This window comes from Erythranthe guttata, chromosome 14 (genome assembly GCF_056151865.1).
Source record: "Erythranthe guttata isolate IM_541 chromosome 14, IM_541, whole genome shotgun sequence".
NCBI lineage: Eukaryota > Viridiplantae > Streptophyta > Magnoliopsida > Lamiales > Phrymaceae > Erythranthe > Erythranthe guttata.
In genome coordinates, this window is record NC_142546.1 from 15453261 (window position 1) to 15471101 (window position 17841).

Consider the following 17841-nt stretch of genomic DNA (forward strand, 5'->3'; position numbering starts at 1 on the left):
TCAATTAAATACATACACTAATATAGTGAAATTTAATAATTTAGCATTATTCATATTGAATTTACACCTTTATCTCTTAAGATTTGAGATATATTGATGAAAATTAGGAGATCAATAATTGTTAGAAATTATAGTTAAAAAGTTAGTTCAAAAAATATTAAAAATAAATAATTACATAAGTAGCAATAAGGTAGGATTCTTCATGAGTTAGTTTTAATTTTGATAATTGTTAAAAATAAATTATAGTTAGAAATTAATAGAGAAAAAATATTAAAAATAAGTAATCACAGAAATACATTAGGGTTTTTTAGGGTTGTCAGAGTTACTTTCTTTTATATATAAGATTACAAGATAAGATAAGATATATATGAAAGAGTAACCTATATAGACCTATATTTAAGGGCATTTTTGTCAATTTTTATTTGGACAGTTTTTTTTTCTATTCGAAATTCAGGTAAATAGCTATTCAGATTTTTTTAGCCAATTTTTAAAGTTATTTAAATAGATTACAAATTTACATTGATAGACCACAAACTAGGAATAATTAAACCAAAGAACAAATTATTCTGTTTATTAGAATTATAATTCGTATGTAACACATACAAATATCAAGAACACACACGAAAAAAAAAAAAAAAAAAAATCCACCAATCACCATCACAGCATGCTATCAGTTCTAGCAGTCAATCTCCTGAAGAAGTTACTTGGAACAGAAGGCAACTTGCTCCTAAACCTCGGATGCCTCAAATAGTACAACCCTCCAACAAGCACCACCACCCTCGCCGGAGACACATACATCACCACCGCCGCACAAAGGCAGAACACAACAAATAGACACGTGGCCCTAGGGTCCCGCCACGTCAGCAAGGACTGCAGCCTCTCTCCCTGAGTCGCCACGTCGCCGGCCACCGTCTGAATCCTCCCGGCCACACTCCTAAGCCGGTCGTACCTCATCCTCACGACATCGTTCTCCCTCGACGTCGGGAACGTGTCGAACTCCTCGTCCAGCTCGTCGGGGTTCACCGCCTCGGCCCACGACAGCTTCGCGTCCATGTGCGGCGGGCCCCGCGGCCGGAGCCGATAGTTCCACAGCCCTATAAGGAAGCCGTATAGAAAGATCGTCGGGAGTATCAACTCCGGGTAGCAAATGAGTATCAAGAACAATACGTGGACTAAAACCGAGGTCGTAGGGTTTTTCCAATGGCATACGTCGTTAAACCACCGGTTCGTCGAGATTATACCGGATAAGAGCGACATTATCCGGAAGAAATTCGCCTTGCTCCGTCTCATGCTCCAGACGTGCGAATCGACGTCGAGCATGTACTCAACGACCTCCTTTCTGAGGGGCGGCTCGGCTCTGCCGAGCCGAGCCGCCACAATGGTCATGGCTTGGTATCTGAGGTTTTCGACCTGGTTCACGGTGAAAGGGTGTATGTAGTGCATTTTCGGGAGGAGAGGGTGTCCGTAGATGTGTATCGTGTGAGCGAGCGAGAGCGTCGTGAATCGGACGGCCAGTTGGATTTCTCCCGTTTTCTTCACACCCGAAGGGTGCAGGACGAGAAGCGGATATGAGTGTGTGTAGACACGGTGGGCATCGAGGGCCGATAACCTAATGCGAACCTTCCCGATTCTCGAGTCTCGTTGTTGACTGGCGTCGGGCTTGTTTCCGCTTCCTAGATGGCAATTGTCGAAGACTCCGAGCGTCAAGACGGTGCACGGATCGTAGACTTCCCACGTGTATTGCTCGTTCCACTTAGGGCTAAAGCTGTCGATGATCGTCCTCGTACGAGTCCATTTCTGTCCGTATTTCGCCACGCAGTAAGCGTCTGTGCTCCCTCGGCCGTCCTTCATCTTCATCGGTAGGAGTCCTTGTGCGCTTAGTATTCCAACTTCAAGAATTCCGACCGGAGGCTTCCATAGCTGCTTCGCCGTGGGCCGTTGATCGCTTATGTAGAGTGTCGACTCGTCTAGGACATGATATCCACCTTCAAGGCACGCTCTAAGATGTACCCTGCTCGAGAACTTGAGGTCCTTTCTCCTGTCGCCTTCGAGCGCTCCGAATCCGAACTTTTCGAGATCGAACCAACGGGAATTCACCGGCCGGTGGTCGAGCCGCTTGTCGAAAACGGTGAGGGGTAGGCTTATTCTTCCCAATAAATCGTCTTTCGACGAATGGACTCGATCCTCGACGGTTAAGACAAGGTGCTCTTCGAACGGCTCCGCCGCAACAAAGACTAAATCCTCGTTCCACATCGGATTAGCCGTCCTATCGGGACATATCCCGGTTCTTAGGATTTGATTCCCGACTTGGACTTTCACGAAAACTTCCGGCAAACGGCTTCGATCATTCGGAACGATGTCTTGAGCTTCGATAACGTTCACCCTCAAGTACCATAGTTTCGGCGAAACGTACACCTTCGACCGAACGTTCAAAACTCCCTCTCCGTACACGAACGCCGCATCGGCATGCCAAGCGTCCGTAAATGCCTCGTCAGCTTGCGTACCCATCCAAACGGCAACCATGATTTCACCCCTCGTCTTCCCTTCTCCGCGCCGGTCCTCCAGCCGGTACCACTGAGGGGCCAACGGGCTATCGGGCGGGACCCGCGTCGGGATCTCGTTTAGGTCGAACACGACCCTACCGAGATGATTGTCGTCCCGCCCCACCATCTCCTTGTCCTTGACGAAAACTTCGAGGGAGGACGATTGGATCCGCTCTTTCGAGAAGGCGAACACTTGGTTCCACTCCGGGTTCGTTTTCCGCTCAAAGTGCTTCGTTCTTCCCTTGTAGTTACCGAGCTTCACCTCCACGTAAGGATCACAGCTGGCTGTGATGGCGGTAGGCGGAAGATCTTTCGCCTTCACCACTCGAACGTAGAGATAGTACATTTGCTCGACGAGGTCTAATGTGTTGGCCATTCTTTCGCCGCCGCTTAGCCACCCTCTCCCGCCGTACGCCGCCGCCGCCTCGCCGAGGTTGAGATTCGTTTCTTTCACCTCAAAGTCTTCTTGATATTCATGGCTAGAAGTATTATGAGCTTGTTGTGAGTTGACTTTACGATGATGCTGCATTGTTCGAGGTGATGATCGAAAATCGAAAAAGATGAGTTTGTGGTTCGAAACGGGATTGAGGGTATTTTCGGGATTGTTTCTTTCGGTTTCGAATGAGGTGATTATCGAAATGGACAACCTCTAGATATGGAGTGGCAGATCCTGCACCATCCTTTGGGCATAAGATCATGTGCATATATGACTTGTACCACAAGTTTCATGTTCTTATTATTTATTTATTTTTCTATCATTTTTTTTCCTGTTAACTTGCTTCCTTTGTGAAGCAATTCCCTCAAGATACCTCTGTCTCCATTGAGAAGCAAAGAATCTCTCTCTCTCTCTCTCTCTCTCTCTCTCTCTCTCTCTCTCTCTCTCTCTCTCTCTCTCTCTCAGGGAGGGAAGGTATAAAACTTTTGAGGTGAAGTTGAAAAAAAGATTAATCCATGTGAAAGAACATTTGGAATTGGAAACTGATTCTTTGATTAATTTTACTAATGAAATTATATTCACTTAATTAATTAAAAAAAAAAACTGTACTTTCTTGAGGAACATTCTATACTTCATTATGCAGCAATTCCTATGTGGGAAAAAACTATAAGGGCATTAAGGTAATTAACGTGGAGATGATCATGCAAATTTGGAATAGAAGAAAAAAGTGATTTTGAACTTTTTATAAGCTTGTGAAGTTGCTCAAGTATGCCTTTCTTGTGCTTTACTAGTAATACACCCGTGCGATGCACGGGGTATTCATCGTAAAACAAATATTGAATAATAAAAAAGGTTCTCAAAATAGTGATATTAATTGTTAATAAGTAAAAGAAAGAAGTAGAACATATTCAAAAATAAAAATAATTTGTATGGTGTAAGTTCAAAATAAGCCGAAATAAGTGAAAAAAAAACTAAAATTCGAATGTTTTAATTTCCTCATACAAAAGAACGAATATATAGTTGGTCCCAAACTTGTACAACCATAATGACATGAACGTTGAAAACTTGAATTGTTTGCCACCAACCGCCCTAAACGAATGCAACAAATCCAATACAATGCAACTGACCTGCATATGTTGTAAAATGGTCACACGAAATATGTAAGTTGTTACCAAAACAATACCAATATAACTTTTTAATTGCATAAAATTATTGTAAAAAGATTACCTTCATCAAATATAGCGATCGGGGTCCATAGCAAGTTCCTAGTACAATTAAAATAAACCTACGAATGAGGAATAACCAAACATAAAAATAATAGATAATAAAGGTCGTCAATAAATATTGTAATTTTTTGTATAAATAATTACCTTCATATACGCTGAAAAACTTCCTTGTATGCAACATTATTTTTAACATTGGTCGTATCACCAGATTCCGAGTTAATCAAAATCTTTATGCCACTTCGACTCTTAACCCTCGAGAGTGTGACATAGAGCTGTCCGTGACTGAAAACAGGTCTCGGCAAGTACAGGCCCACGTGAGAAAGAGTTTGTCCTTGACTTTTATTGATTGTCATTGCGAATGATACCATCAGTGGAAACTGACGTCGCTGGAATTTAATAGGCAATGCAGAGTTGGACGGTACCAAAGTCATTCTAGGAATGAACATCATATCACCAACATGTTTACCCGACAGGATCTTGCAGTTGAGAACGTGTTTTCCCATATTAATAATCTGAAGCCTTGTTCCATTGCACAATCCTCTTTTCAATGTCAACTTATGCGGTGGAATTCCGGAACATGATATGGTGTTGAGAAACTCCGGTGAGTATATTTCTGCGTTGACATCCGACAACAACTCCTCCTTGCACATACTATCTGAGCTGAAATGGCCTTCTCCTCTCCAGTTATGATCGACAAAAAATGATCGTTCACAAAACCGACACTTTCATTAGTGGGTGCAAGGATTGCTCTGCCTTCGAAATACTCGGGAGTGAAAAGGTTGGTCACCAGATCGGGATAGACAAACTCTATAAGATCCAAAAAGGGATCTGCAGAATTCCGAATCAGCATGTCATCGGGAATTTCAATTGTGGCATCACCGTCATTTATCTCGCCAGCTTCGCCATTGCCGATTCTCAATATCCAGTCCGCAAATTCTCTTATTTCATCTGCATTGGCGGAAGAGGAGGACGATTCAAGTCTCATGTTCTTGTTTAACTTCATAACCTTGCATTGCCTCCACAACGGTGATGAATTGATTGTAGCATGCACAATGTCTTGTCTCGACGCTTTCAACACAACTGGCAAAATTTGCCGAAAGTCCACTCCAAGCACTACAACCTTGCCTCCGAATGGCATATCTGAATCAAGTATAGATTTCATTGTTTTGTCGAGTGCTTCGAAACAGTACATGTGCATCATCGGTGCCTCGTCCCATATGATTAGCTTTGCTCTAGACAACAATTCTGTCTGTGGGCTCTGTTGTTTGATGCTACATGTGGAACTCTCATGTACAATTATTGGCAGTCCAAATCTAGAATGAGCAGTTCTGCCACCTGGAAGTAGAAGCGAAGCAATACCACTGGAAGCAACATTTATAACTATTTCTCCTTTTGAACGGATAGCAGCCGATAGCGTTTTCCATATGAAAGTCTTTCCCGTTCCTCCATGCCCATAAAGAAAGAACAGTCCACCTCTGTCATTTGCAACAACATCCATGATATCATCGAACACTTTTTTCTGCTCATCAGTAATGGATGAAAGGTATTTCTTAAGTTCTTCACGCATATCATCAACGTCATAGTCCAACTCGTCGAGAACTAATCTATTTACCGTGTCGTCCGTCATCGACCCAATTGGAATCGGCATTCGGGGAAAGTTACTCAGGCTTTTACTGTTGCTTTGCAATATAGTTTCTATTTCGATCAAAGCGTAGTTTCTCAGAGTATCGTCTGACACATGTGGACCTTCAATATATTATTATATGAAAAATTAACATAATGTGACGATTATAAAAATATATAGTTTTAATTCAAACGTGTGTAATAAACGGTGTAAAAACGTAATATGTATTCTCATACCTGAATTGGTACGATGTTGTGCAGTCTGTACGCAATATCCTCGGCGAATTCTTTCCAGCAACACTCCCACACATGTTCCGGTCTGCTCATATTATTTGCGACCAAAAGTACGACGAATAATCGTCTCACATAGTCACTACTGGCCCACTCGTTTGCCTCATTTATGCCAGCTATGTACTCCTTGTCGTCATCTAGTAGCCCAAGCGCAAAACACGCATCTTTGAAAGTTGGGTAGACGTGATCCTCGACTTTTCTAAGATCATCGTAACACGTGCAACCTCTTTGAAAGTTCAACAACAGTCTCAAGTAATAGTCTTCACCCCTGCCCGGCGGTACATTGGTAACCCTTCCGATCGAGAATCATATCTTTCTCGGCATCCAACAGCGAGCTTTTTCCTTATAGACAAATTTCTGTGGAAACTCTACATACCTCAAATTTCTAGCTTCAGGGTACAACTTATTCGCTTAGAACCAAGCAAGGAACATCGTTTGCTTTGCAGTCGGTCTGTTCAGCAGATCAACTAATGAGTCATTATCTATAAACACAACTGACTGACTGTCCGGAAGATGAAAGCTTAACCTAATCACTGGTGGGTCTCTAAAGTGAATGTCAAAGCTAAATAACCTCCAAGCAGCCTCGCATGCCGAAAGATATCTGCAGTCGTAGTACATCTTTATCTCATCGCGACTTTCAGGAGTTGCACCTGGATTATTTGATTGATAAAATGCCGCCGTGACCCGATCATTTCCTTTGTTGACGTACTTGAATAAATACTTTATCGACTTATTCTGGTTGCACAACTCGACATTAATGTGTGCTCTGTACTTTTTCAGTAGAGCACGGTTATAAGGCACGACGAAACCATTGTCGAGATATGTTTTCTTCTTAACCACGGTCCTCCCATTTTCTCTTCTTCTGTACACCGGATAACCATCTGCATCGGCCTCAGTACGGTTGACAAAACTCTTTGGAAATCGCTTCGTGCAAATCCCGTCCTTCATGTATAGAGAGTTTTGATTGGCCAGACTGTACGGGCCGTGACTCATATACTTCTCAACCAAATCGTACATCTTTCGGTCTGTTACCTTATCTGGGATTTCGGAACATATGATTTTATCTATGTCTTTTGATGTCTTCGGTTTGTCTTCATTGTGAAGCCAAATCAATATGTGTGCATGCGGGAGACCGCGCTTCTGAAACTCAATTGTGCAGACATCTGAACATTTTACATTTTAAACGTATTTGGTTAGCATTAATATACATAAATTTTCAATGTTTGACGTAATAAAATATTTATAATATTATAAGAGTAGACAATGTATAAAATATATATTATGTTATATTTTTATCTTATAAATTGATACTTACATGCTCTAATGCGACCAAATATTTTGCCCTTCTTCAAATCTGACATCAGACTGTCGAGCTTCATCTTAAAAACTCGAGCAAGAATATCGGGACGGTCTTCAGGTCTCAAATTAGTACCGCTCAACGCCCTTTGAATTTCCGGCCACTGTGGATTGCAGGTAATAGTGATGAACAACGATGGAAATCCAATCCAGTTGCATATTTGAAGAGCATCGACGAAGTTGTTAAACATGTATCTTAGACCTCGGGTAAGACCGCCCGGTAGAATAACCCTCGTGCCAATGGATCTAGCATCCGTATCGCCCTTCAAAATACTTTCCTCGATACCCTTGTACATGTCAACTCTTAACTTATCCTGGTTAAATCTTATGAATTTCAGTCTTTCCGATTCAACCATTGAAAATGCGTCGACCATGAATTGCTGGCACAATTTTTTTGAGTGCAACAGAACCGCGCTGTCGCCAAATCTTTTTTGGATCCTATACGCAAAGAACTGCCGCATTGTTAACTTCTTGCGTATACGTGTACCACTCACTGATGTTTCCCTCAGTAGTATATCATCCCTATAACCATCCTCGCCGTAAGGAAATATTAGCGGATACTGCAGTGGAAGATATAAAGGGTGCAACTCACTGATTCGCTGGAGTTTTTTCGACCGTGTCTCGATAACTATGTCTCTAACACCCTCCTGGGTGTCAAAATCACCAACAATGAGTCCCGCGATTTCACTAGAGTTCGGCAGATTGTAAGTACGGCCATCCGTACTCCGTTTCTTTATGAGTCTCAATTTGACATCTTCAATTCTTGTCTGTGAGAGCCTGTCCCAGGCAGCTCTGTAAGACTGAGCAAGCATATTTGAGCTGTCGACCATATCCTTCAATGTAGAAACAATCTCAGGATCCAATTCGCTGGAATTGTTTCCGGATCTACAACGATAAAATGAAACATAAAGTAAATTCCTTGTAATATAAAAAAATAATAATAACATATAACTGAAAGTGCTTTATACCTGACTACATCCATTCGATTCTTGACTTCATTCTCCGTGTCAAATATATAAAGCTGAGCAAACTTGGGACGCGATCCTTCATCTGGCAACAAACTACCCATTAAATGGTAGTTTTGTCCATGTAGTAGAAACGTGTACGGACCGGATCCTCTGTTTATCGTTGTCTGTATCTTTCCTCCAAAAGATGTGAATGAGAACATCATATTATACGACCGTATGTGTTCTTGGAAATGCTTGCTTCTTCGATCGGTACCAAATAGGAGAATCTTTAGGGGATCTGGTGCTTCTATTAAATTGGGCAATTCGACTTTTACCCCATTACAGCACATTGAAAACTTAGGATTTGATGTACCATTTTGCTTATCGATCTTTTCCCCGTACCACATCATTGCGCCACATCATTGACATTCGTATGACTGATCACCAAGATCATCGTACTCTGCGTAGGAAAAAGACATCTGTTATTACGATGAAAACGACATGTTATCATACTTAATTAATATTGGAGTACTTACATCGTCGTCGGAATCAGTGAATGTTTCGTCATTTGATACATATTCTGATTCTATTTAAATAAAAAAAATGATATCAATTGATTATTATGAACAATTTATTCAAGACGAATTTTACGTGATAAATGTGATCGAAATTATAACACATACCTCCACTATCCGAAGTAATTTCCCGTATAGTCTGTAAATCTTCATCGACCAAAGTGACAGGTTTTGAATCCATATCCAAGCCACGTGCAACAGAATGTATGGTTTTTTGACTCTTCAATATCCACTTTCCGATACGAACCGAAGAACTGTAACTTATTCAATGAATAAAAAAATATTATACTTTTACAATGTTGGATATGGTAACATATTAAATACAAATGTGTTATATAATTGTATTAATGTTGTGTTTCATACATATTACGAAATGTACCTTTTGATGGTTTCGTAGTATGTATTAGCAGAAATATTTTTCACACTGCCAATGCTATGTAACCCATCTATCTCGTACGAATTAGTATCTGTTGGAAATAGTATTAAAGACATCCGTAAGAAAATGTTGAATAATTCTTCGAATGATGATAATTAATCAATACAGTGCAAACCTTCACAATTTGCTGCAACATTGTTATATGTCACCTCACGATTTCTCTTATAGCTTTTTTTGTCATTTGTATCTGTACTTGACATACTTTTAATATTTAGAGTTCGAGTTTTTCCTTTATACTGGGCAACTCTCTTTTTGCTGACAGTGTATTCCAAATCTGTTTACATAATATAAAAATATAATTCTTCATTATAATTTATATATTAAATTACGCCACATATGTGTATACAAAAGATAAATCTTATTTCATTATAGGTGAAATACTATTTATTTATATATATATATATATATATATATATATATATATATATATATATATATATATATATATATATATATATATATATATATATAATATAACTATAGTTTGAGTTTCGTCATTACAAATGGTAATGTTGTTTGTACCTGTTGTTGCGACATCCTTCACAACTCTTCCATTGTTTCTTTCAGTTCTACTTACTGAAACACATCACAGTAATAATTTAAATTCATTTAATACAGATATATTCATATTAAAAAATGTAAGGGGGATTTAGTAACATGAAATGTATGTAAACTACGAATATAATAATTAATCATTGCCATTTGTAATATCAGATATAATTAAATTTGTGGGTGTAGTTGGTGATGTCGGGTTATTTGGTGTATATAATTCAAGATCTTTGAATCGAATTCCAGCTCTCTGCCTGGATCGAAACTCCTCTGTGTTGTAAAAGTTTGATTTAACGATTGAAATTCCGCAAGAACCTGCATTTTTTTCCGAAAATTCTTATGTATATTATCGGAATATATATAATAAGGATGCCCAATACTAACTTTTATTAATTGGACATTGTTAAATGATATATGAAGCAGACATTTGTATTAACCGAACATATAAATGCATAATTTAATTGACCTGAGGTATCCACTGGCTTCTTTCCCTTGTCATTTCTGTTTGTTTGCATATTATGGGTGTATCTATCATCTGTATGAATAAATTAAAAGTATTATTACATCCAATGGTAAATATATTATTGTATAACAAACGTAGGTAAACACATCGTGACAATATATAAATACAAATTAACAAAAATAGAAAATACATAAAATAAAAAAAATTATACTAACCATTTGTCATAGCAGATAGAATTAAACTGTTTGTTGTGGTTGGTGTTTTCATAATATTAGATGAGCACAATCCCACAGTTTTATTTCCATTTACGCAGCCATGGATCGATTGAAACTCCTTCATGGTCTCATTATTTGATTTATCTATCAAGTAAGACCCATATTAGAGTGAAATATTAATAACATGATTAGTAAAATGAATACTTGTGAATATACACCATAAAGAAACAATTTTCACGAATTTATTTGCAAACAACAAAGTATTTGTTACCTTTCGCCGGTGTTAATGTTCTCTTGTTTCGAATATAATTTATGCGATTTTTCCTTACAGCTTTTGTGTCATGAATGTTGTTCTGGTCAAAAACATCTCGCGGGGAACGTTTTCTTTCATATTTGATTGTATATACGTAAAAAATAAGATTACAATGTGATACAACAAAATGAAGTAGCGTATTTATATAATTGCAATATTGTTATTAAATCTATTTAAGGCCATAAAATCTTCAAATATTACGACTAATATAGAATGATTTATTAAGATCTAATTAATTGGCATGTTCCCGTATTTAGTGGATTGTAATAATAACTAAATATATAATTTGCAAGATATGTAAGGCAAGAAATCAATTAGTTAATAATATATTTTATTTATAAGAATATATTAGGAGTAAATATATTCCTAAATTAAATTTTTGGTGGGACCTATTTTTAAAAGATTGAATACTCCTAAATTAGGAGTATTCATCGTAAATTTTAAAATAGATTTCATATTGTTATTATATCCATCAATTATGTTTGTTCCATTAATACTAAATCATGATTAATTTAATATTCTTAATGTAGACAGTAGTCAGACCACATTAGAATTCCTAATCGTACTTTATAATATGTTAACTATTTTTTATTGGTGATTTTTATTTAGGGTAATAAACAATGTTATCAGAACCGGACCGGACCGGCCGGTCGGACCAGTTCGACCGGGAGCCGTGATGAAAGCGGTCCGATTTGACCCTCAAAACCGGGAAAATTAGAAACCCGGGCCAAACATAAAAAACCCGGTTCGACCGGCCAAAACCGGTGAACCCGGAAACCGGTCAATGGCCCGGGTTTTCATCTAAAAAACTATGTCCGGTGACTGTTGGTGGCGGGATACGGTCGGAATTCGTTGGGTGTAGCCGGATCTGTGTAGAATAGGCCGAGGTCGGTCGGAAATCGGCAGATCTGGCCGTGGAATTGCGAATTTCGACAGATTTGGTTCTGGTTTGCCGGAAAACGTTGTGTGTTTCTGGATAGGGAGAGAGGAAAAATAAGAAGAAAATGACATTAATAGAAAAGGAGAGAGAGGGGGCAGATGTGCAGTGGTTTAAGGGAAAAATTAATGGTGGGTAAAAGTGGGTGAAGGGTGGAGAGAGAGAGTGGACTGATGAAGAGAAATAATGCGTAATATAATATTAAAGAAGAAGGGACCGACCCGTGTGAAAGATAAAATGAATAAAATATGTAGAAATTATAATTAAACATATTAATATTAATAAAACAATTAAAAAAGTAAAAAAAATAAAAACCCGGGTTGAACCCGGTTGAACCGATCTAACCGTGACCCGAATGCCTCGACGGTTCTGTGTCCGGTCCGGTTCTGATAACATTGTTTAATTCGGACTCCTTTTCCGGTTTAATTTTGCTATTATTTTTTTTTAAATTTATTTTTATTATTTTTGCTTTAATTTAATTTTGTTATTAAATTAATGGTAATACACATATTTGTCATTAAATTTTTAGTGGCAGTAAATAAAACTGAATTGGGTTAAATAATTAAAAAAAATATTGTTTTAGTTTTTTTAGTAAATTATTTAATTAAATGTAGGCTATTTTGTTTGGTTGTTTTCTCTTAAATTATTTACTTCGAGCAATTCTTTTGATTAATTGTTTAACATAATTATCCAATTAAAAAAAAAATTATTTTATACTATTTAGGATACAATAGTATTTATTATTTTAATAGAACTTTTTATATAAACAACATATAACAGTAGGTAAAAAAACATTTTTTTACGAAAAAAAGGGGGAAAAATTAGAGAGGAGAGATAGCACTTGTATTTTAACGGATTAAATTGAGTAAAAGACACATTAATGATTTGAAATAAAAACATCTACGAATTATATAAATGAAATCTTAAAAATAGAATTATAGATTGGGATTATTTTGTAGACCCCTCTCATTTCCAAATTATATAGAACTAACTACCAAGTGGATTACACTCTAGGTGAAACCCCCCTCATTTCGAAAATATTTTGACATACCCCCTGGGCTACCCTGAAGTTCCTATAATACCCTTCTAAAATCAGTTTTAACCCTAGCCACTCACGGTCTCTCTCTTCTTCTCCCAGATTCAAAATCCCGCCTCTACCAACCTCTCACCGGCGGAAATTGCTTCCCGGAGCCATAACTCTCTCTCCGGTGGTCGGAATTCGATGGTTTAACTACCGTTGGATTCCTCTCGTCGAGCTCTTTCTTTTGGTGGAGATTTCATTCAGTTTCGAGCGCGGATCTGTTTCTGCAATTTTTTTTCATTCGAGAACGGTGGTCTTGCCGGAGCTTTATTTTGTGTTCCACCCGTCGAAATTTGACGGGTCATCCACCGTTGGATTCCTCTCGTCGGATCTATATTTTGATGGTAATTTCGTTTATTTTTATCTTTTCAGATTATTTCTATATTTTTTTGCATTTCCCAGCAATAATCTCTCTCTCTATCTCTCGATCTCTTAATGTTTGGTGATTTTTGAGTGTTTTGATGTTTTTATTCAAATTTGTTGATTTGCACTAAAGTAATTTCTTTTTGTTTTGATTTTGCAATTGCAGCTTAATGAAGGCCATTGATCCTTTCCTTGAAGGTGTCAATTTTTTTTTTTAAGTTACATCAGATCTGTTCAACAGACTGTGTACATTACTATACATTACTATAGTAACATGTAGTTACATGTAGTTACATATGCGTATATTTATCTATTTTCGATTTGTATTTTATTGGTTCTGATGTGATTTATAATAAAAATATTTAAATTTGTAAATGTTTGTTGGGGTTTTATGAATTTATTTTGTATAAGTCAGTATTCGTGTGTGTATACGTACAATTGATCGACTAAAAAATATGGGGAAAAAACGAACATAACTATGAATTACTATAGGTACTATAGTTACATGTAGTTATTTTCAGTACTGTAAACATATTGTTTTGAAAATAAAAAAAAAATTTAAAAAAATTAAAAAAAAATATATTATTTTTTTATTTATAAAAAAAATTTAAAAATTTAAAAAAAAAATATATATATATTTATATATATTTATATATATATATATATATATATATATATATATATATATATATATATATATATATATATATATATATATATATATTTAACAAACAGATTTATAAAAAAAAAAAATAATAATAAATAAATCAGCGAAAATGATAAATGCAGGACCATAAATACTGAATGCAGTTTGGCCGAAAATTGCACATAAGGGTAGTATAGTACTTTCGCTTTCCCAGGGGGGTATGTCAAAGGATGATTTGGGCTTGGGTTTATCCCTAGTTTATTTGGTGGCTAGGGGGTATGTAAAATAACCCCTTATAGATTATGATATTAAATATTAATTCAAATAAATAAATAGTGCAAAATACCCAAAAAAAAACAAAAAAGTAAAATGTCTTGGCGAATAAAACCACGAACTAAGTTCCACCGAAAAAAAAGTATGTCAAAGGAAACAATAAGTAATGCTTAAAACCAAAGTTGTTATTCCAATTTTTCCTGTTTGATCTTCTTCAAGAGAACATTGGTCGAATGCATTGGGGTATTCTCATCCTCTTGCGAATCAAGACTGAAATCCAAACTTCTCTTTATTGTAGTGATTTCAACTGCCGAGGAATCGAAAACTGAATCCTTCGAAACAGTTAAGGACCGTTTTCCTATATTGAAATGTTACATAATCCATTAATAAAATACCATTGAACGAACTGTAATTAAGTAATACTAATGTTTTAGTAAATTGGAAGACTACCAGCCTTTGATGACAACATACAGACCGAAGAACTATCATCGACACTTGCATGGGGTGAAGTAGTATTAACTTGCTGCATATACACATTAAAATTGAAAATATATTTTAATAGGATATAAGAAATTAAAAATATGTTGGAGAAAACAATATTAAATTTAATACCTCATCCAACTGGTACTTTTTGATGAATGAATCAGTAATAGCACTGTCGTTGCAGACTGTTAGAATATTATAAGTAGAATTTTCAGGGTCATCAATGTTATTGTGCTTGACATTGACTTTGAACAGAAACTTCTTATCAATCAATTCATCGAGTTCAGCAGGATACTCATTAGGATCTTCACCCTAAATAATGGGGCCGAAAAAGTAATATACATCTTAAGAATATATATTTAGGGTTCTTTATATATATATATATATATATATATATATATATATATATATCATTAATAGACGTAAAAATGTGTTATAATTTTTTAGATAGATTTAATTACTTACTCTTTCTTCCATGATACGGATTAAAGCTCCGGCATCAACACTGACTAATTTTCCCGCTTGTTTGCCAAAGGCGATGAATGATGCAGCATTTGTGTCATCCATCACGATCATCTCGATTTTGTAACTGAATTAAAATTGGTTAATGTACTAATAACCAACAATGTAAAAAACATGTATAAAAAAATTATTTATGAATAAACACATCGACTTGTTAACTTAGTTAAATATGCACTTACGTTTTTTCGGGCGACGTCCAACTTTTGTTGCAATTTTCACAGTACCACTTGTCAGAATCTTGTGTAACTTTATTGTAACACTTTACATTCGCACACCCATCATACCACCATCTACCTTGCTTCAACACACTCTTTATAGTTCCATAGACGACACATTTACCAACCTAAACATTTAACATCACGTTGATAGTATTAATACAAATACTTACCAACGTGTAGGTAGAATTTTGACATGTATAACAAATACGTTACTTATACTTGTGTTGACTCTTTTAAACCGTCTAATGTTTTCATCGCCGTTTGTCGCAGAAAATCTTCCTCTACTGAGTACGTATTTTGGGAAGAAATATGACTTATAGACTTGCATTCATTTGGTTTCATTTCAAGCACCCTAAACAAAATTGGAAGATTATTTAATATTTTGAAAATTACAATTTTATATAGGAAAAAGACCATTTGATTATTACAACAATTTGGACAATTACCTTGATCTAAAGTCTTGCAATTCGGGAATGTCATCATTTATGAGCAATCTCGACGAACACAATGTATTGGACACCTCGATTTCACCTAATACATATATACATTAAAGTTGAATTGAATAATGCATGCAATAAAATAAAACAAATTTTTAAAATTGACATACTATTACCAATATTAGAATATTGTATCTTTGCAAACTGAAGTGCTACAATATATGGACCGTCAACATTTTCTTTAACATAGCGCAGGATAGCATGCGCCATTGTACCCCACAACACACAACGCAGCTTCAAACCACTACATAACACCGTTCAAGAAACCAATTATATTATTAAATGTAATAAACAATTACATAAATTTGGTAAATCATTTTCAATAATTCAATATTTGTCTTGAAAAATACCATAGGTCTTCCAGATCCAAGGTAACGTTCTCCTTTACCTCCCCATCCTTGGTGAACGTTTTTAGAACACCAATAGAAATCAACGAACCAATGATATCTGATAAAAAAGAAAAAAAAAATTTATTTAAAGAATAATGGGCATTAATGGAATGAAAAAAATAGTAAAAAATATTGCCTATGAGGAATTTGTTGTCCTCTGAAACATCACCAATGTTCGGATACGGCACAAAATTAAAGACATCGCTTGGTATATTTGGGAATGTTATTTCCCTAATCTTAGTGTTATAACCAAAATTTATTCTATATTCACCAATGCAATGCTTGTACATTATATTGTAGTATTTATTAATGAGTGAAAAATCAGAAATAAGATATGACTTATTCTTCACCAATTTCCCTTCGTACCTAGAACATAATGAAAGTTTGATGGTTGCCTGTACTCGGTCGCCCTATGAAAAAAAGTAATGAGGAATGGCAACGATCAATATAAAAAAAAATATATTAATACTAACTTGCTCATCGGCGAATATGAACTCACGCGAATCTCCATACTTCCTCTTGTCGATCCAAGTGTGTAGAACACGAACACGTATTTTGGGCGATTGTTTGTCCGCCCCAAGAGTATTAATTAATTCGTATTGACCGGCCATCTAAATTAAAATGAACAACGTAACATTAATAATATGTACAACGAAAATCATGCAAACAATGAAATCAAAACTAACTTTCGTTTAATAAGACAAACTTCTCTTAAAAACAAATCATAATAGTTTCATTATAAAAGTTCTAATATAGTTGTATAATAAATATAACAATGTCGAGAACAGCAGAACTGCGTTCACGTATTCATGTAATACTGACCTCGAGAGTTTGTTTAGGTAAATATTCAAGAAGAATCCGGTAGTGGTAAAAGCTTTTGTAGTAATGCGTTGAATGTGTGTGCATATACGTATGTATATATAGATGGATAGATATATAGAATTAAAATTGCAAGAGTGATTTACGTAGATCATTACCTAAAAATGATATTACCTCAATATGTGTATAATATAGACGTAATCTTTGCCCTATATATCAATAAAAAATATATTGTATCAATAAAGGACCGATATTTACACAAACAAAATAAAATAAAGGACCGATATAGATTGAAAGATGCCATAGATACATTATAAAGATTCAATTTTCTTACCAATATATAAGATAGATACTTAAGATTTATTAATACTACAAATATGGGAATCGTATCTATATATTGTCAATCAAAATTTGAATAAGGAAAAACTATTCAAGTCAAACATATTATATATATATATATATATTTTATTGTATATATCTAAACCTGGTTTATATATATATATATATATATATATATATATATATATATATATATATATATATATATATACAAACATGGACGTAGTAAACAATCGAAAATTACGGTATAAACTAACCGAATATTAACTAAAATAATGAAAGAATGGAATTAGGGGATACA

The 17841-nt window shown here is 35.7% G+C and overlaps 5 protein-coding genes across 5 annotated transcripts; all 5 read right to left on the reverse strand.

The window, feature by feature from the left end:
* Window positions 1-544: 544 nt before the first annotated feature.
* LOC105964740 (FT-interacting protein 1) lies at window positions 545-3202 on the reverse strand. Its single transcript, XM_012989240.2, has one exon. It carries the CDS (start codon window positions 3070-3072, stop codon window positions 658-660), a length of 2415 nt encoding a protein of 804 aa, XP_012844694.2. The 5' UTR covers window positions 3073-3202; the 3' UTR covers window positions 545-657.
* A 1149-nt stretch (window positions 3203-4351) lies between these two features.
* LOC105964728 (uncharacterized) lies at window positions 4352-4864 on the reverse strand. Its single transcript, XM_012989232.2, has one exon. It carries the CDS (start codon window positions 4853-4855, stop codon window positions 4352-4354), a length of 504 nt encoding a protein of 167 aa, XP_012844686.2. The 5' UTR covers window positions 4856-4864.
* LOC105964729 (uncharacterized) lies at window positions 4857-5832 on the reverse strand. Its single transcript, XM_088812734.1, has 2 exons — window positions 4927-5832; window positions 4857-4883 (listed from the first exon to the last, which is right to left on the reverse strand). Exons 1-2 carry the CDS (start codon window positions 5830-5832, stop codon window positions 4857-4859), a joined length of 933 nt encoding a protein of 310 aa, XP_088668860.1.
* Window positions 5833-5924: 92 nt separating this feature from the next.
* LOC105964986 (uncharacterized) lies at window positions 5925-8829 on the reverse strand. The gene is made up of 5 exons (XM_088812735.1): window positions 8444-8829; window positions 7435-8360; window positions 6538-7282; window positions 6066-6411; window positions 5925-5951 (listed from the first exon to the last, which is right to left on the reverse strand). Exons 1-5 carry the CDS (start codon window positions 8827-8829, stop codon window positions 5925-5927), a joined length of 2430 nt encoding a protein of 809 aa, XP_088668861.1.
* Window positions 8830-14458: 5629 nt separating this feature from the next.
* Window positions 14459-16993, reverse strand: LOC105964730 (replication protein A 70 kDa DNA-binding subunit B-like). The gene is made up of 11 exons (XM_088812736.1): window positions 16856-16993; window positions 16519-16792; window positions 16344-16440; window positions 16110-16237; window positions 15943-16027; window positions 15716-15848; window positions 15458-15621; window positions 15222-15345; window positions 14886-15068; window positions 14724-14796; window positions 14459-14631 (listed from the first exon to the last, which is right to left on the reverse strand). The coding sequence occupies exons 1-11, from the start codon at window positions 16991-16993 to the stop codon at window positions 14459-14461; spliced, it is 1572 nt and encodes a 523-aa protein (XP_088668862.1).
* Window positions 16994-17841: the final 848 nt, after the last annotated feature.